Source organism: Cervus elaphus, chromosome 6, assembly GCF_910594005.1.
Source record: "Cervus elaphus chromosome 6, mCerEla1.1, whole genome shotgun sequence".
Classification (NCBI taxonomy): domain Eukaryota; kingdom Metazoa; phylum Chordata; class Mammalia; order Artiodactyla; family Cervidae; genus Cervus; species Cervus elaphus.
Window position 1 is genome coordinate 25507776 of NC_057820.1, and position 21146 is coordinate 25528921.

General features: G+C 36.6%; 1 protein-coding gene across 4 annotated transcripts in view; it reads right to left on the bottom strand.

Moving 5' to 3' along the window:
• Window positions 1-720: 720 nt before the first annotated feature.
• The window catches only part of USO1 (USO1 vesicle transport factor), a 76094-nt gene continuing 55668 nt past the window's right edge, over window positions 721-21146 (bottom strand). For 2 of the 4 annotated variants that reach the window (XM_043906458.1, XM_043906457.1), the window contains 15 exons: window positions 20806-20894; window positions 20274-20428; window positions 19655-19866; window positions 17993-18013; window positions 13692-13802; window positions 13260-13378; window positions 12943-13124; window positions 12349-12470; window positions 9677-9815; window positions 8586-8749; window positions 7929-8012; window positions 5562-5660; window positions 3519-3626; window positions 2262-2477; window positions 721-1759 (listed from right to left, as the gene is read on the bottom strand). In XM_043906458.1, coding sequence (XP_043762393.1) covers window positions 1670-1759; window positions 2262-2477; window positions 3519-3626; window positions 5562-5660; window positions 7929-8012; window positions 8586-8749; window positions 9677-9815; window positions 12349-12470; window positions 12943-13124; window positions 13260-13378; window positions 13692-13802; window positions 17993-18013; window positions 19655-19866; window positions 20274-20428; window positions 20806-20894 — 1911 coding nt within the window. In that variant the 3' untranslated portion in view covers window positions 721-1669. The remainder of the gene's footprint in view (window positions 1760-2261; window positions 2478-3518; window positions 3627-5561; window positions 5661-7928; window positions 8013-8585; window positions 8750-9676; window positions 9816-12348; window positions 12471-12942; window positions 13125-13259; window positions 13379-13691; window positions 13803-17992; window positions 18014-19654; window positions 19867-20273; window positions 20429-20805; window positions 20895-21146) is intronic. The other 2 variants (XM_043906460.1, XM_043906459.1) reach the window with 1 other exon arrangement.

The following is a 21146-nucleotide window of genomic DNA, read 5'->3' on the forward strand; positions in this document are numbered from 1 at the left end:
TGGCAGGGGTGGGAGGGGGCGGGATGTGGTGCCGTATTCACGGGTGCTCTGTAACACACAACCATCTCCCTTTTCAATACTTCCTTTAAAGTATTTAAAGTTTGTGCCCTAGTGGATTCCTCAAATTATTCCTGAAACCAGGGGGTAGATGAAATATATTACGCCCCAACTCTCTTGCTGTCTTGCCTTTAAATAAGCCTGTCATCGTCGTTCAGTCACTAAGCCGTGTCTGATTCTTTGTGGCTCCATGGAGGTCAGCACGCCAGGCTTCCCTGTCCCTCACCACCTCCCAGAGTCCACCCGAGTTCATGTCCATTGAGATGGTGATGCCATCCAACCGCCTCATCCCCCTGCTATTCTCTTCTCCTTTTGCCTTCAGTCTTTCCCAGCATCAGGGTCTTTTCCAATAACTTGGCTGTTCACAACAGGTGTCAACGTATTGGAGCTACTTTAAGTAAAAATCATTGTGAAGAAAGAACTCCATTGCTCAGTTTACAAACATCCAAACCCTACTTCATCTGTTTTTGTTCTAACTAGTCCCCTCCAATCTTATGGAATCCCAATTATTAGATTTAAATGCTAACACTGCTGTTATCACCCAGTTATAGCAAAGTCCTCTTAGTAAGAGAAGGATGCCTCTCACAACTTCCCCCTGCCTCATCCTTTACAAAGAACAAAATACTACTCTCAAAATCTTAAAAAGGGAACCAAAACCAGGGATTAGGTGAACATAATATCTATTTTTATTACGAAAACATTAAATTTTGACACATTGCTTCATTGCTTTTTTAAAAATCTATGATCTGACTTAAACCTATTCAGCAAAAATGCCAATAAATTATATAAACCATAGTTTGGGTCTTTCTTAAAACTAGGAACATAATATGTTTTATAATAATCAAACAATAATACTAAATCCGAGTTGTATGAGCTGTTAATCTGTAATGTGTTTTAATGTTTTGCAAAAAATAAAATCAAAACCAAACACATGCTAACACACCGCTGGAGAAGTTTCTCAGAAACCTCCTCCTCGTCACTGCGTGTCTGCAGCCTCCTTCACTGAGGCACAGAACACCACCGTGTCACGTGTCAAGGCACTCACTCTCAACTGTCTTGTTCTGCTCACATCAGGAGTCATACTGGGTGAAGGGCTGATGATGTACTACCCCCAGACCATGCTATCTTGCCTGTAAGTAAATCCATTTCTTCAAAAGGAAATCATGAGCTAGGAACTCCAATACTTAATTTAGAAACAGTGATTCCAACATACATTAAATCAAATGTGTTAGTACTTAAAAGTCACAAATTCTGAAAAGTAAAAACAGCAGACAAATACAGAACTTCCATAAACAACCAATGAACTAAGGCAAATAGCATTGCCACCACATGCCTGAAAAAAATGGTATATTTTTGGTGTCTGTAGTTCTTTGCAAATTATATTTTGGGACAGTTCGGTTCAATAAAAGATGTATATTCTACATAAAGTTAGAGTAACAGGATTATCAACATGGGTGGCATCATTTAAAAAATACATCAATAGTCGTATTAGTGAATGTTTTCCACTTGGTTTCTAAATCTTTATTTTCTGTGGAGGCAAACCAAAGCACTGTCTTAAGACTCCATCTTCAAAGTTACAATATAGTCTCTATCATTCCTAGAGATTTTAAAGCTAGATATGACCCTGTTCCTTGCCATCATCTTCATCTTCATCATCCTCATCATCTTGGTCTCCAGATTCAAGTTCATCCTCTTCTTCAACCTAAAGGGAAAATATACATTAACATTATAAAGATCTGGTCACATCACATTCAACACAAAATGATATATACTCTGTGGATAAATTCTTTACTCTAGTAATTATAGTAGATTATGGGCCATCTGATTTCCTTGATTTAATATTCAAGGTTTCCTGTTATTTTTAATATAAGACAAGATACACAGGTTAACTTGCTGCCAGATGGGTACAACTCTCTACACATAAACCTGAACCAACATAGCAAAACGGGGATGGTACATTTGGATGGTGAGTGTCTCTGTTATCACAGGAGCAAGTCACTTTCCAGGCTCAGATTCCGAAAGAGAGTTAACAAAAGCTGGAAATTGCATCTAATCTGTGTCTTAAGTCAATTGACATACCTACAAATCTATGCCTGTAGTATTGATATACAAGCATAACAATATTCCCAAGACACAGCACAATGTTTAAAAACACATCATAAAGAAACACATATAAACCATTTTTGGAAACATCGCAATCTTACTGGATGACCAAGTTCCTTGAGTTTATTCTTTAATGAAAATATTTTCTGATCTTGATCGGCCAACAGCACCAAGAGATCATCTTGTTCTTTTTTAGAATCTGTAATGTCCACCTCGAGCTTGTTTTTCTCATTTTGTAAGATGGCAATGGTACTGTTAGATGAATCCAGCTGCTCTTTAATAGCAGTTCTTTCCTCAGACAGAGCTTTAATTTCATTCTAAGAGAGGAAAGGTGAAAATCACAATCAAAAATTAGTATTTACTCTCCTATGGTTTTAACAAATATATTCTTTCTACGACAGATCTCTGTACTCATGCAATCTGAAGAGTTTGGGGTTAGGTGTTGGGGGGACAGGAGATTTAAAATATACACACACACACAGTCACCTAGTAACATGAGAATTTATGTTAGGCTATACATCAAAGATGACTGCTGTGAAAATCTGAGTTTGACAACAAAAAAGTAGTTTTAATTACCTACTCCTCAAAAAAATCCTACTATTTCAGATAATCAGAGGAATAAATAAAGACATAACATCTTACAGCAGAAGCCTGGTTAGCACCAGAGTTAGGACTCAAAGTAAAAAAAAAAAATTTATCCCAACTTCACATATATACAATTAAATGGGAAAGAAAGATAGCTTCAAGTAAAATCCATAGCTTAAATATAAAATACTTTGACCACAATCCAAAAGGCAAAATCACACATTATCTTCCTCTTGCCATGTTTTAATTCCTACCTTTCTAGTTTCATTACTGTTACCTCATTCGTTACTTCATCCTATCTATTTTGATTTTTCTGTCACACAATAGCCTGGCAGGATTTAAGGTGTCTGTATTCTTTAGCCTACGGCTTGTGTATTAGCCAAAGCTATACTCCTTGTTTCTTACTGTGATTAGAGATTGATAAGAAAACTTAACTCTTTTTACTTTGACTAAAATATATGTTTTACATACTATATACATAGTATATACATACATACTATGTATATAACATATAAAAACATATAAAATATATGTTTTTACATACAACCTTATTTTACATATTTGATACCATTATTTGAAATAGCATTTAGAAATATTCATTTGTGCCACTTTTAGTCATCAAAATAGGAATGGACTTCTTGTGAGGTAAGATTACGTCCCATTAACTTTCTTCATAAATCTAAGAATTTGAGAAATTAAATGAAATAAAATCAAATTCCCTGGAGTGCATTTCACATCAAATACAATGAATAAAAAAGTTTCACGAAACCAACCTTTAACTCTTTAGTTTCCTGTAATAATGCTGACAGTCTTCCTTCCACATCAGTAGTTTTTGTAGCTATTACAGTTTCACTCTCTCCTGGTACAGGAGCTGATTTTGCCTAAAAGTAAAAATTGGAAAAAAAAAAAGTTTCTTTAAAGTTATAATATGAAATTCTAATGATGATTTTTCTTGCTATTTTGAAATTTTATTTCCAGTAACAGAAAAATCTAATTCTTTCAGTATTTACCCTCAATAACATGCTCTCCCTAAAAAGATGAGTTGCCTTTACAGTGGAGCAGGAGGCTGGGTCAGGAGTGGTGTGGTACAAGCTCTCATCAGAGTATAACAAAGGTTGGTTTAAGCAGCCTCAAGGCCAGATCAGGCAAGTTATCAATGACGCAGCTCTAATCTAGCTACGGCATAGCATTTAATATGTAGAGAATACTTATCAGTCTTTTCCTCATAAAATTCCTATAAGTTAAGACTATACTATCATTTCAGAAAGACAGATGGGGAAATTGAGTTGAATGCCATTAACTGGTAAAATGCAAGTATTTACTTAAGGGTTATAGGAAGTTGTACTAAATAAAAAATTCTCAGTCCTTCCCTCATCTTTTTTCTTTCAAAATACTGGGAAGTGGTGGTGTTGATCTCACAAATACCTTAAAATGAGGAAAGGGCTTTGGAACTGGAAGAGGCAAAAGAATTTTGAGGTTCATGTTAGACAAAGTCTCAACTGCCTTGAAGACACTTTTGGCAGAAATATGAACATTAAAGGCAATACCAGTAAGGGCTCCTAAAGAAAGAGGCAGACTGTAGAGAAAGTTTCTATGGTCTCAGAGAAAACACATGGCATTGTAAACAGGATGCTAGTAGAAGTATGGATGTTAAAAGTTTTGGTGAGGTCTCAGATAGAGGTGGAGGCTTCCCAGGTGGCTCAGTGGTAAAGAATCCACCTGTCAATACAGAAGACCCAGGTTAGATCCCTGGGTTGGGAAGATCCCCTGGAGTAGGAAACGGCAACCCACTCCAGTATTCTTGCCTGGAAAATCTCATGGACAGGGTCGCCTGTAAGGCTGTAGTCCATGGGGTCACGAAGAGCTGGACACAACTCAAGTGACTGAGCATGCACGCACATAAAGAGAGATGAGGAACATGTTATTTGGAAGTGGAGAAAAGGTGATCCTTGTTATAATGTGGCAAAGAACTTGGCTGACTTGTGTTCTAGTGTTGTGGAAAGCAGAACTTGTGAGTGATGAACTATGCTAGCTGAGGAAATTTCTAAGCAAAGCATTACAGGTGTGACCTGGTTTCTCCTCGCTGCTTACAGTAAAATGAGAGGATAAAGACAGATTGAAAAAGGAATTGTTAAGCAAAAGGGAGTCAGAACTCGATGATTTAGAAAATTCTTGGCCTATCCCTACTGCAATCAACGACAAAGCATGTCCCAGTGAAACACCAAGTGTGTGCCTGCACAACCATTTGTGAAGAGGTTACTCATGTGACACACGGACCCAATCAACCTATCTCTGCAGAAGGTGGAATAGAGATGTGGTTCCCCAGGAGGGATCCAGGAGAACCTTCTTGCTTGTTGGCTTGGAACCCTGGGAATTGCATGGGTCACCAATAAGGTTTTTGATGATTTTATACCAGCAGAAAACCTGCCAGCTTAGACTGCAAGATGGGGTGAAATATAAAACACCAACAGGGACTTCCCTGGTGATCCAGTGGCTAAGAGTCTGCCCTCCCAATACAGGGGTCCGGGTTCAATGCCTGGGTCAGAGAACTAGAGCCCACACACTGCAACTAAGACCTGGGGCAGCCAAATAAACAAATAAAATGCCAACAAAATGAACCACAACTAACTGATAAAACTGACCTGGCAAGTCTGACTATAATACACTGGCCAAGAAGCCTATGTGTCTGAAACTCTGGCTAATGAATACCTGAAAGGAAGGTGCTGACAAATTTGCTTCTTTTCCATAGTGGCTGAGAAACAACCTCCTGATCTTGCATATACTACCTTTCAGAACAACAACAACAAAAAACTTACAAATGCTTCAGTTTTCTGTAACAGCTCCTGTTTTTCGGCCTGTAGTTTGGTAATCTCCACAGACTGTGTGTTTAACTGAGATTTTAAAGTTGCCAGTTCCTAAGAGACAAAAAGAGTTGGGTTGTAACATTAAACAGTATTAATTTCATCAAGGAAATGTCTATTTACAGGAAGAAATTATTTCCTTCCTTGGCCTCTCTAAAATCATCACTTCTGAGTTTTAAAATTTAAGTGAAAGAACGACTCTTGAACTTTTGGTTCAAGATGGAGAATTAAATGTGTACATTAAACATGTTCACCTCTGCTTCCTTGTAAGATCCAGTGTGAAAAATCACAAAGGGAGGATAGAAGGAGGAAAGGAAGAAAAGGTGGGAAGAAGGGAGGGAGGAAGGTGGGGAAGGAGGAGGGAGAGAAGGACTGAGAAAGGGCAGGCAGGGGGGAGAAGCCCACAGGGAGAGAGAATAAGAGAAGAGAAAATAGCACTAAACTGTGGAATTTCAGAAAGCAAATGACAGTGGTAACCAACCGGCACACCTGTGAGGGCTGAAACAGAAGCTGACCTTTTAGAAAGCCACGCTGCTGCCTGGCGTATAATGCAGAACTACCAAAGGCCTGGGAACCCGCACCACCAATGTTTTGGAACTGTGAGTAAAACTGGGGTCAAAGACAGTAGGGCTGGAACTCCCCTGGGGGTAGAGTGGTTAAGACTCTGTCTTGCAATGCAGGGGTGGTGGGTTTGATCCCTGGCCCAGGAACTAATATCCAACATTCCACGGAGCAACAAAGTCCACACACCGCAACTAAGACCCGATTCAGCCAAATAAGTAAAAATAACAACAATAACAAAAACCCAGCAGGGTTGGTTGAAAGTCTGCTTAGAAATAGAGTACTGAATCCCTGTCCTAACTATGCCTCAGGTAACGTTTCCTTTTCTCTTGACTGAAGGCTAGAGGTGTATTATTTGGAATGGGCAAAATAAGATGGGTTTTAGACTAGGGGGCCACCAAACACTGATGAAAGTAGTAGTACTGTAGTGAAAGTGGTGGAATTAACTGAAAGTTTATGTATTAAGGCTGAAGTTTCCAAACTTCTTGCTCACTCCCCTCAAAACAAGTCCAGGAAAATGAAGCAATTCTAACAGTGGCTCTCCACCAAGGGCAATCTTCCCCCACGATATCTGGCAGGTGTCTGGAGATACTAGGATGCTGTCATGTAAAAAGTTTTTTATTCTCTTAATATTTTCTATCATGAACATACATGTCTTTTCTCTGACTGTTCTGTTTCTTCACTTATCAAAGTAAGTTATGTAAAAATTACAGACCATTTGGTCTTCTTTCTATACTCTGTTTTACTATATATTATTAAAAAAACCCACAACTTATTTAAAATATATCTTTGGGAAATATGAAAAGTAAAACTTTTTACTTGGGATTTATAGACTGAGAGTATATATTAATAACTTATTTTCATTTTAATATAGTTTTAGATTTCATAAAATCAGAACAGCATATTAACTCTTCCTCATAAGAACAAAACATTATGGCCACATTATTGGAGAGTTGTAAATCATTATTGATAAATTATTATTATTTTTTAAAATGTTGCATTGTAGAATCCACTCTAGGGTACAGAGAAATTACCAAAATAAGACATTTTGCTTCTCTCTGTCCAGGTATTCCCATCTGATCAGGCACGTCAGAGGGTGAGGACCAGCTGACTACTAGAGAAGGAAGTCAGTCCTAGGTTGGCCAAGCTGTTAATTTCTTTTTTTAGTATTACTTTTTTTAAAAAAAGAAACATATATTCCTTTTATAGAAAAGGAAGGAAGGAGAGGGGGATGGAAGGAAGAAAAGGCATATTTGCATTTCTAAATAATATAAATTACTACAGCAGAAAAAGTTATTTTGCTTTATTTTCAGCTAGTCATCTAACTGAGATATATACAAGTTTACTTTCTGTTTTTCCTTTTCCAATTCTAATAACCAACATTTTTCTGGAAAGCATGATTTAAATGCCCAATACATTTAACCAAGCAGTTACCAAGAAAATTAAGCACAAGATTTTGTATCTTCATATTTGCAGCTTATAAACATATTTAAAGTTTCCTTTACTGCTTACTGACAATCTACAAATAATCTGGGTAAGATGCTGAGATCTATTAAAAAGAACACCACTGAAAAATAAATACACCATAAAAAGCAAAATACCATTACTAGACAATTAAAACAGCTTCTGTATTTTCAAATGGCTTTTACTTGATAGAGAAGTGAAGATGCCTGACAAAGCAGTTCTAGATTAATGCGGGGCCGTTATGCTATTATAATTAAAACAAGACAAAACAGAGCCTGAATCAAGCTGAAAAGTGACCTGTTTTAACTCTGCAATTTGTTCAGAATCTCCTGCTGTTGCTGAAGACTGTTCATTTGTGCCAGGTGATGGTTGGGAAGATTTCTACAAAGAGCAGAGAGACAAACTGTGAAATAAATTCAGTTTAAACAGTTAGGAAAAAGCAAAACAAAACTGTACACATATAAGCTATGCCTGGTACATGTATACCAGAAAATTCCACACTGACATTTAAAATTTTATGCCCAAAATAACATTTCAACATAGCACATCTTGTCAACAAATTTTCCATAGCTAATCAACTCATAGCAAGTAATTTATTAAATCTAAGCACTTAACTGAGATAATATGAAGAAAAGAGCATAAAAGCAGGTATTTACTGAGTGATTTCCATGTATTAAAAGAGCTTCATACAGAGTACCTTATTTAATTCTTGCAACAATGGGACAGATACCACCACAACCATTTTACAGCTCAGGAAACAAGTTTCAAGAGGTTAACCAAGTTGCTCAAATTCAGTTAGCTAGGATGCACTGATGCTTTAGACAGTCTGACTCCAGAGCTCACGTTCTAAAACCTTAAAATGATACTTTACCTTAAGGGATCCAGAAATAAAAACAAGCAGGATAATGAGAATTATTTTTGACCTCGTTTACAAATTTTAAAACACTCACTCACCAAATTTTCAATCAGAGAGTCTTTTTCAGCCAGTTGACTTTGTAAAAGTTCCCGATTACTTTTTAATTCTTCTATCTCTTCTCGCAGCCTACTAATTTCTTCCGGCTGAACGCCATTCATCTGAGCCCCATCACTGTAAGGACCTTGATGCTGACTGTCTTTTCCTATCAGGCATAAAATTTGAGAAGTCAGCATGAAATTTTTCATTTTTTCAGCTGACAATTCAAGTATAAAATAAACACATAATTTCCTGAATAATTACTTTGGAGGCACTTTTGTATGCACATTTCATCTTTGCAAAACAGTGCACTGACAAAAATGATGAACTGATGCTTTCAGGGTTTCTGGGAGGAAAAACAGCATAGTCTTTAGACTAAACTGGCTCAGTGATCTAAAATTAAGAATTATAGTAGTTTCAATTCCAATTCTATCAATTAATATAAGAGAAAATAAAATCCTTTTAGAAATCTTCACAAAAGAATAGCTTTCTATATGGCCTAAAAGAACTGATGAATTATTGTCATAAATAGAGGAAGCAAAAGTTATTTTCTTCTGAAAATTTTGGTCACCTTCATATAAATAAACTATGTTTCTAAGTAGCTAGCATTCCAATAAGCAGTATAGAAAGAGACTATTTACAAGCATTTGAGCCCTTAGCATGTGCCAGACACCAAACTAGAATTTTATACGTATTATTTCATTTAAATCTCAGCTCCACTTTGCAGATTAAAAAAAAAAGAAAAAAAAAAGGAAAGGTTAGACCAGTCATTCGAAACTGGCTATACATTAGAATCACCTGGGGAGCTTGTAATAATCACTGATGCCTGGACCCAAACCCTAACTAATTTAATTAGAAACTTCAGTGGGGGGAAAAAAAAAAAACTTCAGTGGGGGTCTCAATATCGGTATTAAAAAAAATCTCAAGGGGTCTCAATGTGTAGGTAGCAAGGTTGAGAATCAATGGATAGCAAAGAGACTGGACTTCAAACTCTGACTTACACTTTTGTCACAGCGATCAAGGTTAAAGAAAGATGAGTCCACAAGAATAATCTCTTGGGGACACTACAATAGGAATAGCTAGCTACACTTACCGAGCTGTACTTTAAGAAGATTATACTGATCCTTGTGTTGCTGAATCTGAGATACTTGCTGTGTGACTGCTGTCTGGAGCTGTTCATTTTGACATTTTAATGTAGAAATCTGCTGCTTTAATTCCTCCAGTTGCAGATCCTGTGAAAGAAAACATAATTCAAGTGATTTAAATTCATACTAGTGAGCATTAAGAAGAACAAATGAAAAATCAGAGATTACTTTGGATGAGGATATTAAACTACTCAACATTTTCAAAATCATTCAACAATTAAGCAATAACACATTAACATATGTGCTAAGGCCAGTCAATATGTAGCAGAACTGTAAGATCTCCGGGCCCCACTCCATGACACACCTGCGATCTCACTGTGAGTTTTGGTTTGGGGGGCGGGGTGGTGGTGTCAATTTTAAAAACTTCATTTTATGATCCATCAAACTAAAAACTGCGTACCAAATTATTTAAGCATATGTATGCACCTCTATTACTTTTAACACTAAAAGACAAGCAGGGGACTTCCCTGCTGGTCCAGCCCCTTTCAATGCAGCAGGTGTGGGTTCCATCCCTGGTCAGGGAGCGAAGACCCCACATGCCTCTTGGCCAAAAAAACCAACTCATAAAACAAGAAGCAATACTGTAACAAAATCAGTAAAGACTTTAACAATAGTCCACGTTAAAAAAAAAAAAAAGACAATCATAGAACATTTAGAATTTCAAAAAAAAGCTTTCACTTCTAATCACCTCCTAATTTAACTGGTTGGAATGTGATCTGTGTGTTTAAAAATTTTCTTCTAATTTTTTCCAACCCAAATTTTTTAAACTTATCATAATCAGTCCATACATCATTTTTTAACTTTTAATTTGCCTACTATTCAATCATAATTTCCTCATATTAATCAGGAGATACAATATAATTTATATTCAAAAACAACACGAAGGCTGCTCTCCATTTTTCTAAATGATAGTATCATTACAATAAATATCTTAGTCAATATAACTGTTTTCCTGAATTTTGGAGAATTTCCTTAGGATTGATTTCCAAATATAATTCAGAGTTTATATAAACATTTTATAGCTCTTGAGGCTTGTTGCCTAATTGCCAAATGGTATTCTAATTGGTGAGAATATTTAAAATTAACATTTCTAAAGAAGAGTCATTATAGTAATTGTGTCAAATCACTCTTTTCTTCTTCCAAATCAACCATATTTATCAGCTCCAAGTATAGGCTATAATATTGCCTTCCAAGTTCTTATTTCCCACTGCTGTAAAGATTACATTTTACCATCTGGAAATGACTGTGATTTTGTACTAAGATAGATGAAAAATTCTAATAACCACGAACAGAGTAATGATTCAAATTTGGATCATTCAAAGATGATTCTAATTTACTAATTTGCTTATAAACTGAAAAGCTCAGACTGAATGCTAAATATACCTCCAGTGTACGTTTATTCTTTTTTAGAGTTTCATTCCCAGCAGTATACCTTGTGGAGGTACACCAAGTGGAGGGAGCTCTCATTTACAGGGCTCCACCCTGAAGCTCCTCCTTGCCACACCCGCCTGAGCTGTGCACAGTCAGCATGGGGCGGAGGGCAGTGCAGGGATGGTGGACCCGCCTCCCATGAAACTGTCTTCACCACCCTCGAACTTTAACACCAGTAATCTTATTTTACAGATAATACTGCAGCACTTCCTAGGATTCCATTCCAATAAAAGTATGTACGCCACAGTGAGGAATTAAATGAGAGAAGAAAACCAAGAAACACTGCTTGAAGGAATGTAAAGAAGCTAAGGTGCTGAATACTATGTAAGTGTGGGCTTCACTTGGTATCCTGCAGAGAAAATGTCAGTTGATGATTCTGAAACTGTAGTTTCAACTGAACTCATCATTACCCACTCTAATAAATCAGTTTCCTCTACTCTGTAGGGATACTGTGAAAATTAAATGTGACAGTGTTTAAATGTGCTTAGTGAGCACCCACAACACAGGAAACAAAAACCAGCAGTCACCACCATCATTGTCAGCTCCCTAATATCCACTCATCACCAGCATATCCTTCCTTCCCTCCAGCCTTGCCTCTCAAATTTCCCTTTACATAGCCAGCAAAGGTTCTGTGTACACATCAGTAACACGTGCCTTCCTTCTCTCTCCTTTTGCTGAGCTAAATCATAGTTATCCTCTCAGGGGGACTCAGCTTCTCTGTTTTCCCCAAGCCCCTATCTAGATAAATTATGTACTTCTCAGTGCTGCCATACACTTCTGATTATCTTTACTACTAGACTTGCTAAACACATATTAAGCTCTCAGTTTGCTGAATACTCAGAGGCTTTTGAATTATTTAGGTAAACAATGAGTTTTGCTTTGTGTATCCTCTTGCATTTAGAAATGCCAAGAGAAATTCTTCCCTAAAGCAGAAAAGTATGAGTGCTTAGTCATGTCCAACTCATTGCAACTCCGTGAAGTGTAGCCCGCTAGATTCTCATGTCCATTGGATTCCCCAGGCAAGAACACTGGAGTGGGTAGCCATTCCGTTCTCCAGGGGCTCTTCCCAAGCCAAGGACTGAACCTGGTCTCCTGCGTTCAGGTGGATTCCTTGCCATCGGAGTCACCAGGGAAGCCCCAGAAAGTGTCTACACTCCCAGTGTAGCAGAGACTGTGCATCAGTACGTACTTGCTCTCGAATCATATTTTTGTAGTGAGTCACAATGCTGTCATGCTGCTCTAATGTCTTCTTCACCTCTTCTTCTTTTTTATCTTCTTCACTGGACTTATAAATAGCCTTAGTAATCACACCTATGAAAGAAGACATTTAAAAATACTGCTTTATTATCAAGACTTATCAGTAAAAACATATGGCCTAACTGCATGAGGCTTTGGGCTTCCTGGTGGCTCAGCAGTAAAGAACCTGCCTGCCAATCTAAAAGACGTGGGTTCAGTCCCTTGGTTGGGAAAAGTCCCCGGAGAAGGAAATGGCAACTCACTCCAGTATTGTCTTCTGGGAAATCCCATGGACAGGCTACCGTCCATGGGGTCGCAAAAGAGTCGGACATGACTTTGCAACTAAATAACAACTGCATGAGAGATCAGAAGTCATCTTTCCAATTCTTACTGAGTGCCAAAAGTCCTTCAATGGGCTACAGACCAAGAGCTAAAAAAAAGATACTTTTAGGCTTACCATATAATCTGCATGCATCCAGAATATACATATAAAATAAAATCACAGGTACTTTCAAATGAGTGTCAAAATGAACTCTGGTCATCTTACCTTCAAGTTCTTTTACCAGTTTTGTAAACTCATGATCAAATATCATGTATTCTGGACTGGGGAAGTTTGGCTGGGGTTTCTGAGACGCTCTGGAATACAGCTCATGTTTGCTAATAAATCCTAGTTTCTCTATGAAATTCTCTTTGCCAATCCTCTTCTCTATCAGTTGTTTTAGTTTCTCTCTACAGAGATAAGTATATTGAGATGCTTAAAAAGTCATAACAAAACAGAAAAGCCTGGTCTACATTATGCTTTGGCAGAAAAAAAATTATCATTATCTATTGATGACATCAGCAAATCATTTTCCCCTTACTTACTTCATATAGGTCTCAAGAGAGTTATCATTGAAGTAAATCGAAATGCCCAACAAAAGAGCACATAAGCCTTGGACCAACTGTTCCTCTTCTCCAAGATTTTCTGCAATTTGTCCTGTTAGCTGAAATCTTTGTTAAGAAAACTAACAGTTCATAGTAACAAGAATACTTCGTTTTACAATTTGAATCTGACATGTATTTCATGTAAGTTTCAACAAGAAATTCTATACACAATCTAAGAAAACATAGAACAGTGGTATACATGTACACCCCCCCCCCCCCCAGCTTAAGCAAGCATCATTATCACCTTAACCATTTAAAAGTCTGCAACATAAAGAGAATGCAAACATTTGAGGCATGGAACTACCTCTAGTTGAGAAGAAGAAACAGAAAAGATAAATACTTACATGTATCTTACTAAAACATAAAGGATACAAATGGAACATTGGCTGAATTGTGAAGAAAGTGTGTCACTGCAATGGGGCAGTTGCTAAGCCAGGTACAAAGCAACATTAGTAATCCAACTCTTGTCTGTATTTTGCTTCCCTGCAATAAACAAGTTAGCAGAAATCTTTTTATGTTTTTCAAACCTGAAGTTGCCCTAAAATCCCTCCCCATCTACATAAAAAGACATTTAAAATCTTATAAAAGATGTGTCAGGAATCTGGATTTTAAAAATTGAACAAGAAAATGCACTCGTGTGTCCTGTTTGGACTGCACTTCCGAAACAGAGAGCAGAAATTAGACTTGATCCATGTTTACAAGAGTACCAGGTTATCTAAAATATTGTTAGTGGAAAACCTGATATGCTCAAGAAGAAATATATGTGGATGCTTATAATTTATCAATCTTAAAACACTAGCATAAATTTGCTGGCAAATTTAAAATGTTTCAATAGGAATTAGAAAAAAACTAGAAAACACAAATTCTACCTCCTTCAAAAAATTAAAAAAAAAAAAAAAAGACATAATCTCCTGAATTGTTTAAATTCCATTAAAGAATATATTTCTCTAACAGGAAAATAAATAAACCACATTACAAACTCTGAGAAATGCCAAATTATGAGAAATAACAAGCATAATGGAGAAGAAAAAGATTTATTTAAATTAGCTAAGTGCCTCAAACCACTAACTATACTGCTGCTAAGCATGTTAAACAATATTGAAAACTAGCATGTCCATCAACATTACACTTTCCTAAATTTTCATACAACACATTTACACCCCTTATATGAGTATTTTCTTAGCTCATAACATTCAGTTCACTTCAGTCGCTCAGTTGTGTCCGACTCTGTGACTGCATGAACCGCAGCACACCAGGCCTCCCTGTCTGCATCACCAACTCCCGGAGTTTACTCAAACTCATTCCATTGAGTCAGTGATGCCATCCAACCATCTCATTCTCTGTCATCCCCTTCTCCTCCTGCCATCAATCTTTCCCAGCATCAGGGTCTTTTCCAATGAGTCAGCTCTTCACATCAGGTGGCCATAATATTGCCCTTGCCCAAATTACACTGTGGTGTTGGAGAAGACCCCTGAGAGTCCCTTGGACTGCAAGGAGATCCAACCAGTCCATCCTAAAGGAGATCAGTCCTGGGTGTTCACTGGAAGGACTGATGCTGAAGCTGAAACTCCAGTACTTTGGCCACCTCATGTTCGCATGAGTTGAGTCATTGGAAAAGACCCTGATACTGGGAGGGATTGGGGTCAGGAGGAGAAGGGGATGACAGAGGATGAGATGGCTGGATGGCATCACTGACTCGATGGACATGAGTTTGAGTAAACTCCGGGACTTGGTGATGGACAGGGAGGCCTGGCATGCTGTGATTCATGGAGTTGCAAAGAGTCGGACACGACTGAATGACTGAACTGAACTGACTGAATCTGCATTTTTGTTTAAACAAAACAAAACTTGCTTGAAAGAAAATAATGGAAATTAATACAATAATGCATTGCTTTGGGAGTAATTTCAGAAAATATCCAAAATACAATTCTTTAAAAAATCAAGACAAGGGATGGATTCAAAAGTAACTATTACTATGTTTTGAAAAATTTCTATCACTCACCCAGACTATTCTAATTTCATGAACCTTAATGTCAACATCTTGGCCTTTCTATAATCTTTTTTCAAGTATATTTAATTAAATTCAAATTAGACCTCTTCAAATGCCACGTAAGCATTAATTAGCATGATTTAGTTTTTACATAAAGCATTAGTTTTACTTTTTCCTTGCCTTTATGTCATTATTGTGTCCACAGTATATCTTCATGTTACCCAGGTAAACTGAAAATAAAATTTATTATAGGAATACCATTTGCAGGTACCAAACATGCTGACATTGTATAAACAAGGGCATCCTATCAAATCACTGACTGATGTCTGAGTAAACAAAAATGGAATTAGGTTCAATTCTGAAAAGTATGTCCTTTGGGGTCTAGCTGAAGGTTAGAGAGCAAAGTCAAACATAACTGGTTAGAACCAAGTAGAAGATAGAATGGAACACCTTGTTTATTACAGCAACAATTCTGATTAGGAATGAGCCTACTCAAAACTGTGTACGTGTACTACTGTGTGTAAAATAGACAGCTGGTTGGAAGCTGCTGCATAGCGCAGGGCGCTCAGCTCAAGGCTGAGATGACCTGGGCGGGCGGGGCGGTGGGATGGGGGAAGTGAGAGCGATGCTCAGAGGAGGAGGAGCATGTGTATACAGATGGCTGATTCATGCTGCTGTACAGCAGAGATTAACACAACATTGTCAAATAATTATCCTCCAATTAAAAAAAAAACAGGAAAGAAATTCAATTAGAGGAGTCATGGAGGGCTCTTTTTATTTAGAAATGAAAGTTCTAAAGACGGTCTCATCAATAGGATCATAAGAATAGTAACAAGATGTTAATTTTTTAATATATGATTTAGAAAAAATAATTCACTGCTATATTATGATGTCATTTAATTATAGTGAAGCTAACTGCTATTAAAATCTCTCTCTCCTGGACTTCCCTGGTGGTCCAGTGGCTAAGACTCTGACTACCAATGCAGGGGGCCCATGTTCAATCCCTGGTCAGGGAACTAGATCTCACATGCTGCAACTAAGGGTTCATATGCCACAGCTAAAGATCCTGCCTGCCACAATGAAGATCAAAATGTCTGTGTGCCTCAAATGAGATCCAGCACAGCCAAAAATAGAAAAAAAAATCTCTCTCTTACTGTTATCAATTATCCCCCACTGTGAGAAACAGCCAAAGTCAAATATTTCTACATGTTGACAACATGGATGCACTCATTCTACTACTGGAATTTTTTCCAGCTTGAAAGAATAAACAAATAAAAGTATCATTAAAGGGAGCCTTAAAAAAGTGGGAGAGGCTAAAACTGACCAAAAATCTAAGTTTGTTAACTACTGAAAAATGCTCTCATTTTTTAGGGGGGAGAAAAGCTCTGTTTAAACTAAAAATGTTTCAAAATACTGTTGGAACCTTTGTCTATCTGAGAATACTTCTGCCTACCATTCACAAATTGCATGATGCATTTGAGTTACACATCTACTGAAAAAAAAAAAAATGGCTGAGAATTATTTCAAATCTTGTTGCAGAGAACCTTGAACATTTCAGAAGAAATAAAGTATTATTCCTAAAAGTACATTAATAATAAAAAATATGTAAAGTTAACATTTTAAACAACTGGTGTTTAAGTATTAAAATGAGGTTCAAGAGTATTGTGATCAGATTTACTTCCTAGTGGTGGGCTCTGGAGACAGAGAACTAATAGGAAAGGGACAAGATGGAACTTGTGGGATTATGAACACTATGCTGCATATTTTATCTTGGGTGGTGGTTATAGAAATGTATTCAACCATGAAAATCATCAGACTGAACACTTAAGGTCTGTGCATTTTACTGTATATAAATTATACTTTCCAAAATTTCCCTTTTAAATCAGTGATATGCACACTTATAAAATTCTTTACTAAGTATTGAAAATTCTGACAGCTAAAGCTGCCAAATCTGTGTGTGAGGTATTAACACACGTTAAATCATGCTCATACACAAAGATACAACTCCCAATAGACCTCAGTTATTAGTATTCACGCTGCATGATTGAACACATGCTCAAATACGGAACTAAAAGTACACACCTTTTGGGCCAAATATCCCAAAAAACAGATCAAAATCAAACACAAATCACACTCTCCCCCAGCACACATCAAAAACAAATCCAAAATGGTAGTATAGCACATATGTAATACCCAGAATAACTCAAGATGTTTAAACTCTTTCAAATTACAAATTTATACTTACTATTGTATATTTTCAACAACCTATATAATATAAAAGTCATCATGTTCTTTCATATGCTGATTAAAGATGACATTTTTAACTCTTAAATTTTACTACCTCTGAAATGGTTTCATTGGAAATAAAGCAGCAAGCTTGGGTGAAAAATCACACCAAAAACCCCAAACCAAGGAATTCCAGAAAGTGCAAGCATCCCCAGAGGAAGCACAAGGAGAGCTTCAGACGCTCACTCCCACAGTGAGCGCGGGAGTAACACCACTGCAGGACCGCCCAGAGAGAAACCCAAGAGTCACGGTAGAGATTAACTTGCTGACACATACAAGTGTGAGTAGGATATAACTTCAAACAAGCAGTTAAAAAAAAAACAATTAACAAAACCCAAGACAAAGAAAAAGGCTGGCTGTAGGAGGAAATGCCTAAGCCCAAACAAGTGATACATACCCGTCGGTTGATCTTATCACCCTGCAAATTATACATTAAAGATTACTTGAAAATATTACTGCTTGAGAAAAATGTATACCTAGAAAAATCCCTCAAATACAGTCTCTCTAGCAACCCAAGCCAACACTTTGGAACAGGATAGATCTAATCTTTTATTATACCAACATATGTACATTTTAGAGGAGAAAGGCTAATTTTATAACACTGTGATTACTTAAAAGTGGGAAGACACCACTCTCTTGAGGATTTCTCATGCATTAGTTAGAATTGCAATGTTAGAGCTAAGTATGTGGTGATGATGGTCAGACAGTTAATTACTATTTGGCTTAAGAAAAGCCATTATACACCACTATGTTTAAAATAAGTAACTAATAAGGACCTACTGGAAACTCTACAGGGAACTCTACTCAATAGTCTGTAAAAACCTTCATGGGAAAGAATCTAAAAAAGAACTGGATATACGTATAACTGGTTTACTTTGCTGTACACCAGAAACTAACGCAACATTGTAAATAAAATATACTCTAATGCAAATTTGAAAAAAGAAAAGCTGTTTTCCATACATAGCAACAAGAGAAAGACAAGTATTAAATAAATAAGACTATGAATATTTTGGAGTACTTCTAAAAAACCACTAAGAAAGATAAAGCAGACTTTCAATCAAAGTAAACTGATTCTAAGTAACAAAGGAAGAATTCAACTCTCTTTTCACTAGCTAATTTTTAAGCCTTCATTAATAACTTCCTATGGATGGTACTGATGTTTCTTTAAAAGCTCACAATAAAACAATTCAACAAGTGTGGCAAGATTAAAAACTGAGAAGCACTCCACATATCACGGGGAAGGAATAAGATAATACCAGTGGATAGAGCAATTTTAGATTTATTGACATTTTCACTCTCCTTGAATGATTCTGAACATCTATGACTTTAAAGTTTTGCTTAAGCATCAACGTGAATCCTTTGATAGCAAGGCTGGCACATGTGGGCAAATCATCTAAAAATAGTAAGGGATATTCCTATATATCAATCCTTTAGCATTCACATTTCAGTGAAGCTTCGCTACCTTCTTTAGGAGTCTAAAGAAATGCAAACATTTTACACTTATTTACATCTTACTAGGTAAACTATACACCTTGGGGTTCAGAGGATTTGAGAGCTCACAAACATCAAGGGGTATACTGTTTAACTATATAAGCAATGGATTGGTATTTTATTTTTGTTTTCTGAAAGGAAGATCAATTGCCCTGGGAAGAGAAAGAGCAAGGTACACAACTATGAACCACTCTATTCTATTCCTTCTCATACACTGACCCGAATATAGCTATTGAGCAGTAAGAGAAATTGTGTAGATGATATAAAAAGAAAACAAATCTACCCCCTCAAAAAAAAAAAAAAAAAACAACCCACCACCTTTCTGTCCAGAACCTGTGTTTCCATCCTGATGCAGACCTTATTCATTATTTGGCAAAACCATTCTGATAGGAGTATTTCCTGCTTTCTCTCCACAAAACCATTTGTTGTAACAGTGAGCTAATGAGCAGTCTTTGCCTTGTTCCCTTTCCATCTGCATCTACTAAGGACATCCTTAAATCCTTGCGTCACTGACATCAAAATGAAACTTTCCACCCCCTCCCTAGAGAAATCTTGCTGGTCACTTTACCTGTGAAAGAATGTTGGTGCACTGCTGCAACAAAGAAACTGGAGGATTGCCGATACTTGTAGCAAGTTGAACCCTGAGCAACTGTTCTTTCTGGGTAGCATTTTCTTGCAAAGCATGGGCAAGGGCCACGGCAGCACACCAGTTTGAAAGCGAATCAGTAGAAAATAAACCTCCGCATAACAACTGACCAGCTGAGACCGTATTGCCTGTTGCTACAAAGGTGGCAGGCAGATAATAAGGTGAAAATGAATTATGTTGTTTCTAAACACACAAAAATAGTATGAAATAATACTTAAAAATCTGTTAATTAGCAGTATTAAGTAACACTTTCAAAAGTTTGTTTTTACAAAATAAAATTTAAAAGATGACAAAGAAGTATCTTGAAAGTAGCAAAACAAAGAAATATTAGAACACTTCAGGCATCAAACTGATGATGGTATATTCCAGAAATTATGACCTTAATTAAAAACTACACTTCTAAAACAAATTGAGAGGAAATGTTATATTTTAAACATCACATTACATACTAATATTTTACATTTTAAATATCTGCTACACATTTATTTTTTACTATTAAAAGATAATTATTTATTTTAAAAATTAGAATTAAATTATTTACCATCAATAGTGGAAGGCAGAAGTGTTGACACAATTTCTCCTTGTCCTTTCTGATTTTTATATAAGAAACACTGGAAACAGTAGAGAACAGCACAGCGTAATACAAATGGCTGCCTTTCATTAACCATGGACATGAGAAGTACTACGATGGCTGGTCTGTTGCATTTAAAAAGAAAAGAACAAAAAGAATTATTGCAGTCTACGTACATAAATCAACAGCTAGTCATTTTTGTTGACTGAAAAGCCATAGCCAGAACACCAGCAAGTTACCTATTTTCATCTCCATTTCACAGAAGAGATATCTGCAGCTGAGAGAAATGAAGTGATCTATTTGCTAAGGCACATACCTAGGAATTAATACCCGAATACAAAAACATAGGTTCTAAAGACTGGAAACTCTTAAATACCAACATATTTATCTTGTCAGATAATTTCTTGTTTCAAAACACAGAACTGAACTCCTTAAAAGGATAAGACGTGCAGACAAGATATACTAAATCGTCTGCGGGATCTCAGCGTTTCTCTTTTCCTACCTTGGTGGGTTTGAAGGTGCATTTACAGAAGCAAAGTAGTCTTGGTTTACTTGGCAGCCTCGAATAACTTCAGATACAGTATTAATGGTCTGTAATGAACATGAGTGGGGAAGATAATTTAGAGAAAGTTGAGTTGAAGGAAAAACCCTGTTTTTAAAAGAAGAAAATATTATATTATTTTGCTTTTTGCTTTTAAACAAAACTTAGATAACAAAAATGTCAGTTACAGCATTGTAACTTGTAACACTTTTGTGAGATTATATTTTAAAACACTAAGCGCCTCCAACTAAAAATAAACTTGACCACATGCATTTAAAATCTCAAACTAAAATTAATAATAT